The 6,370-nt window shown below is 40.8% G+C and overlaps 1 protein-coding gene across 2 annotated transcripts in view; it reads right to left on the bottom strand.

The window, feature by feature from the left end:
* Positions 1-636: 636 nt before the first annotated feature.
* polg2 (polymerase (DNA directed), gamma 2, accessory subunit) overlaps positions 637-6,370 on the bottom strand; it is a 9,492-nt gene continuing 3,758 nt past the window's right edge. The window contains exons 3-8 of one of the 2 annotated variants that reach the window (XM_034189103.1): positions 6,348-6,370; positions 4,817-5,002; positions 2,683-2,820; positions 2,044-2,124; positions 1,786-1,886; positions 637-1,532 (exon numbers count right to left, since the gene is read on the bottom strand). The exon at positions 6,348-6,370 is cut by the window's right edge and continues 83 nt beyond it. In XM_034189103.1, coding sequence (XP_034044994.1) covers positions 1,367-1,532; positions 1,786-1,886; positions 2,044-2,124; positions 2,683-2,820; positions 4,817-5,002; positions 6,348-6,370 — 695 coding nt within the window. In that variant the 3' untranslated portion in view covers positions 637-1,366. Of the gene's footprint in view, positions 1,533-1,778; positions 1,887-2,043; positions 2,125-2,682; positions 2,821-4,816; positions 5,003-6,347 lie in introns of both variants that reach the window. The other variant, XM_034189104.1, reaches the window with a different exon arrangement.

Genomic DNA, 6,370 nt, shown 5'->3' with positions numbered 1-6,370 from the left:
ATACATACACATATATACATACACATACATACATATATACACACACATATATATATACACATACATACATATATACACACACATATATATACACACACATACATATATACATATATATATATATATATATATATATATATATATATATATATGCAGGAGCGCCGACTCATCACGTCATACCAAGGACGCCATCACCAGCTAACTTGCAGCAAGTCATCCTTAAGTCCCTCTCACACAGAAGATGCATGGGTGGCACATTAGTGGCAACCATAGACATGCCACACTATCTGGCACTCAATGTCAGTCCTGGTGACTGTCGATGTTAGCATGGCGTGTGTGTTCTGTGGCATTTAACATAGCGGGTAAAACCTTGGCATCGTCTACTGCTTCCTGACCTCTCACACAGATGCCATGTACGTGACATTTAGACTCGCCACCCAACCTGCCGCATCAGTGCTGCTGTGGAAATGCCGTATAACTGTTTGTGTTACTGTGATTTTAACTGACAAAAAGATGGTGAAAAACCATGTTTCCACTAGTGAGTATCTAAACTTTTTGTTTTTAAAGGGGAAAATATATATATATATATTACTAAAGCAAAACGGTGCAGACAGGTTGGAATACTAAGGAATGAAATGTAGTCTAAATATTATTTAATAATCTTTGCAAATTTTTTTCCAAAGAGGCAGATATAAATAAACAGAATACCTTCTGTTCCAAATATGCAAGACAGATGCACTAATTAAGAAAATGTTGTACATACAAATGGATTTTCAAACTGTATGCATGGATGTACCTTTGAGCTTTAATTTGTTGTTACTCACTGAATGCTGTTGAGCTTATACTGCGTGTAGTGCCGTTTAGTGACTCCATATCAAAGCTGACCATGGTAAGAAAACACCCCTATTTTGTTCCTACAATCATTTTTTTTTCATGATTTCTCCAACATAAACATGTGCTGCTACATTACAGACTGACTGACTGATTTGCATTGGTTTACATTGAACGCCAACACTTCAATACAAATTTGGTGATGGTGGACGGCTCGCCATGGTGGCACACTTGCAATACATACATACATACATACATAAATAATGGTGCTGTAGTATTTCTACCTTTCTCTATGGTTACACCATCCAAAAATGTAAACAACAATATTCGCCCGAATACATTGTACATCCACAATTTAAAGCGGGCCAAATCAACCCATTGTGAGGTATACTTTAGGCAGAGATCAGTTTGCATTAAAATATGCTCTAACATACATATTCCTGATAAGGCTTGTGATGGCAGCTTTACACCCAAGTGGGACACAAAATGACACTATCCAGATGCCCTGCTTTTAACTGATGTACAAAAAGTCCACTTAAATATTCCCAGCTGCACATATGTATCTGGAGAGAAAGTTCCTGATCTCCGAGATATGCATGGTCTCTTTGATGGTGGTGTCTCTGCTGCGGACTTGAAGGAGGCCACTCTGCAGTGTGTTCTCGCTAATCACCACTGTGAAAAGCACTCCCAACTCGTCATACCTGAAACACAGAGAGACAGACACACAATATGTCCACAGCAACATGATGTGCTCATTTCCTTCTACAGCACTATGAAGGAGTGAATAGTGAAAACCACTGTGACTTTAAAACAGATTTTCCACTTTTTATGACATTCATTGCAATAGTTTTCTATACCTGCTTATTCCAATTAAGAGCTACAGTGGGGCTGGAGCCTATTCCAGCAGTATTTAGTATAACAGTGGAGTTATAAAAAACATTTGGCACCATTTACTTGGCATTCAGCTGTTCCATTGATATTTGCGTAGTTTCTAGATACCCGGGCCACGCAAAGATCTTAGCCTCCAGGAACTCTTGCAAAAGACCTTCACAGACCTAAAAGATAAATAAACACCCATTATTTCACTTACAATAGTGTTAGCATTGATCAAACCCATTATTTAGGCAGATTCTGTTACAATGGTAAAATCTAGACAATCTGTGAAATCACATTTCACAGATTGGTCATTATACCAAAATAAGTTTGTCGTACCTGTCTCAGCTCCACAGTGGCCCCCTTGCCGATGTCCAAAGCCACTTTGACTGGGGTCAGCAATGGATGCAGCTTCACAACCTAAAATCAGCATCAAACCAAACTCAAGTCAAGTCCAGGTGAACGTGCTGGTGCGGTGGATCGACGCATCCACCACACCACAGAACCACCCCGGGAACACTTATGCAGACAACTGATCAATTACCACCTTTCAAAAGCAACCATCTATCTACCACAGCCAGAGAAACGCGCCACATGGCCAAAATGTCATAGCTGATGCACCCTCAAAAGGCAAGTGATATTTCTTCACTGACCCTTCTCAAGTAATCCCTTATTCGACACAAAGTCATTCCAATGGTACAGAAAAATCTTCACACAAGACTTTATACCAAAAATATCCAGTCATCATCTTAAGTCATGAGTTATTGTACAGGTCTCACAACAATAAAGTACGACAGGAAGCACAAAGACCCTAAAGACTCGGACCTTCATTCTCTTGCAAAGACATTTGCATCACCAAACACTTCTGAAGATCTACACTACATGATGCAAACCCAACTCGCACAGCTAGACACACAAATACGAAAAAGGGTGGAAATATTCAGGCCAGAATATTGTTTATTTGTTAAGGCCACTTACCTTTCGCTGCTGTAGCTTCTGCTTTCCATCTTCTCTCTTCAGCTGCTGGAATGAGTTGTACAGATAAGCCATCACACCACAGTCCATGTTGCCAGTTACAGAGATGACGTGAGGAATTGATTTTCGGCCATCTCGACACTACAGGTAGATAACAAGTGTTGCTCAGTTAATATTTAGAAGTGCGTGAGCTAAAGACGACACTTCACAAGTCAATCTCAAGCCGACATCATGTGGCACTACCCAACAGGACATGACACATCATGATCAGAATGTGGCTGTTTATGTCAGCTGTCTTCCACTTGTGTATAGTGACCACAATAACACGCCACTTGTTACAAGACCATGATGTGGGTTTTTTTAGGTCTGGAAAGCAGCAGACAACATGAACTATTTGGAATTTATTTACCACAAAACATTTAGCTTTTGCACATTATCCCCAGATAGTGGTTCCTCCATGGTCTTCTGGACAATCAAACTGTGGACATAAATGACTAATGGCTGAGCTGGAAAAGCATGTTCCAAGCTACAACTTTATAATAAAAATCCTGGACACCTGTTTCAGGTGAGCATCGCTGATGCAACACAAAGACCCTGGGGTTCTGAACATTCTAAAAACTTCAAGACAGAACCAAAATGCCCTGATATGAAGTAGGGGAGACTATCATTCCATGACACATACTGAACAGTATAGTCAGAACCAGATTTCATATCAAATTGTCTTAATTCTATATCGGGTTGTCTTAAAGTAAAGAGCAGCACCTCTAGCTTCTATAATTCAATGGTAAACTGTTTTTAGAGATCATGTAGACATAGTTGGGCTGTGACAATATGAGCAGCACAGCCACATTTCTAACTGATTCCATAAACTCTCATCAGTTCCTTGCTGTCATCCAGAGGTTCTGGTGGACCTTTAGAACAAAAATTTGTTAATTCCTGGGTGTTAATTTAGGCCCTTTCCTCAATGATATAAAGTCAGTATGGAGACAAGATTATTATATTTTTGTGGCTGACTTACGGTTTCTGATGGTGGTATGAATATTTTCAAGATGGTTCCAAAGAAGGAATCAGACTTGTGGAGATCCAAATTTGTGTTCCAGAAGCCCTGGCTTAATTCTCAACATTTTTCCATGCTCTCAACTGCATAAAGCCAACCAAACAGTCAAAGACCTTCTGAAGAGACGTAGTACCAAAGACATCCAGTCATCACCTTTGGTGAGAGTTAGCATCCAACTATTTCAACCACAAAGTAAGAAAGGAACCACCAGGACCCTAAAGATTTGGACCTTTGTTGCCCTGCAGAAATGTCAAAATTGCAAAGAACATGACCATCAACCTTTCCAAATGTCTCTCAAGCTCCCAGAGAAATGAATGTCTCAAGTTGGACACTTCTCACCATACACAGATACATTCTGATGACTGACTACAGGAGGTCAATGAAAGCCCATCTTGGTGCACGACAATCACAAGCTCAATACCACAGATGCCTACAGCTGTACAAGCCTCACCTGGATCAGCCACCAAAAACTCTGACACTAGAGATGTCCAACATCCTGATGGGATGTTCAGTCTTATACAACTCCTCAAAGTAACCTGCCCAGTAGGACAGTACAGCAGATTCATCTGTCAGGACCGTGTTTAGGAGGAAGGCAATGCTTCAATTCCTATGTAAGCAGACCAAGGGTCACTCGAACCCAGCCGTGTGTGTTAACTGCTCTAACAAACGTCTCATCCACCCCCGGTGCGATCACTACAGACTTTCTTAGCTCCCTATACAGGCCACCATGCTGTGTACTTATGACTCCTCTGGATGATATCCAGAGTGCCTTATGAAATGAAGCATTTTCTCCTGTGTATGTTGGCAGTACAAATGGAAGATCTTAAGGTCTCATGTGAAAGAACTCCCATATTCTATTTGCATCAGTTGTGATGTCCATATTTGCAACTTCTTCAGCCAGGTTGCATGCAGACTCATGCAAAACAGTCTACTGTGGAAGCCTAACCAGATTAAGTCTTGGACAAAAACATGAGGTAACATGTGGTACTTCAACATACTCCTTGGGAAAGCTACAGCAAGTTTTGTATGCATGCAGTAACAGCATTGCAACAGATACAATCTCCACATGTAGACGGTAACCTGTAATATGTCTCGGTCTCCTTTGTGTGTCTTCAGTAGCTCTGTGTCTCCTCGGCTCCACAGTGTTTCCAGGGTTTCGTCTCCCCAGGGAAAACTGTAGTAGATCCTCACACCGCGAGATACCACCTCTTCAAGCTCCTGCTCTGGAACATCACTGCTGCTGAAGTGTGATGGCGACAGTGAAAACTGGACAAGGAAATGTTGACCAATAAACAAACGGAAGATAACACCCGACAGAATTTCATTTATGTAGAATTCTCTGTCATGTTTTAGCAATTCTCATTTTTGATAAATGGTAAATGGACTGCATTTATATAGCGCTTTTCTATCTGCATCAGACACTCAAAGTGCTTTACAATAATGCGTCACATTCACCCTGATGTCAGGGTGCTGCCATACAAGGTACTCGGTCACTACACACCGGGAGCAACTAGGGGATTAAGGACCTTGCCCAAGGGCCCTTAGTGATTTTCCGGTCAGTGTGGGATTTGAACAGAGGATCTTCTTGTCTCAACCTCAACGCTTAACCACTAGACCATCATCTCCTGTTAGATGATGGTGATGTTGCTGTAGGTGATGCTACACCAGTATGCTAGATTGAGGCTAGATTAAACAGTCACTAGCCTTGAATGAGACAACACTTGGTGTTAAAATTTCTTCCCCTGACTTGGAAATTATATCAGTATACCATGGCCTACTTCAAAAAATGTTATCCTTCTCAGAGTGGCAGCCAGGGTACACCCAGGACAGGACGCCAGTCTGTCACAGGGCCACAAACAGACAAACAAACCCATACACACCCACAGACACACCTACAGACAATTTAAAGATTCCAATCCACCTAACCCGCATGTCTTTGGATATGAGGGGAAACCAGAGCACCCAGAGGAAACCCACGCAAACACAGGGAGAACATGCAAACTCCACACAGAAAGGCCACAGGCGGGAATTGAACCCATGACCTTCTAGCTGTGAGGCAACAGTGCTAACCACTAAGCCACCATGCTGCCCGGTTTGTAACATCTACAGCTTAAAGTGATTTACTTATCAGGTAAAAACAGCAAAAAATAAATAAATAAATGCTAAGAAAATTCAAGCCCAATTCAAATGATGTAAAATTATTAGCAGAGTTAAAAGGATTTTAAAAAGTTATAGTTTTCACTGTTATGCTTAATGGTCAAATTATGTGGCAAAATCAGTCAAAGAACTTACAATGGTTGATGCTGACCTTGTTTTCATTTTACTTTGAGGACAAAGCATTTAAAACAGTCAAAAAATAATCCTTTGTTTACACGTTTAATTCCACTGTGGTCTCAAAATTCTGAAGGACTTATAGAACAAAAGTTTAAGTCCATCTGTACTGATGTAACATCTATAGGGTCTCAAACATACAATATTTTTGTACTGTACATTTGGACACCGCAAAGGAGGACCCTGACTTGTGGAGATGCAAAATTTTGTTCTGGAAACCTTGTAATGGCTTTAATACAACATTTATTAGGTTAAATTAAAGGCGGCCTTAAGTACTCACCTTCCTCCACCACTTCAGTCTGT

The sequence above is a fragment of the Thalassophryne amazonica genome, chromosome 15 (genome assembly GCF_902500255.1).
Source record: "Thalassophryne amazonica chromosome 15, fThaAma1.1, whole genome shotgun sequence".
In the NCBI taxonomy this organism is placed as follows: Eukaryota; Metazoa; Chordata; class Actinopteri; order Batrachoidiformes; family Batrachoididae; genus Thalassophryne; species Thalassophryne amazonica.
Note: the sequence above shows the minus strand (reverse complement) of the source record. Positions and strands in the feature narration are given on the sequence as shown.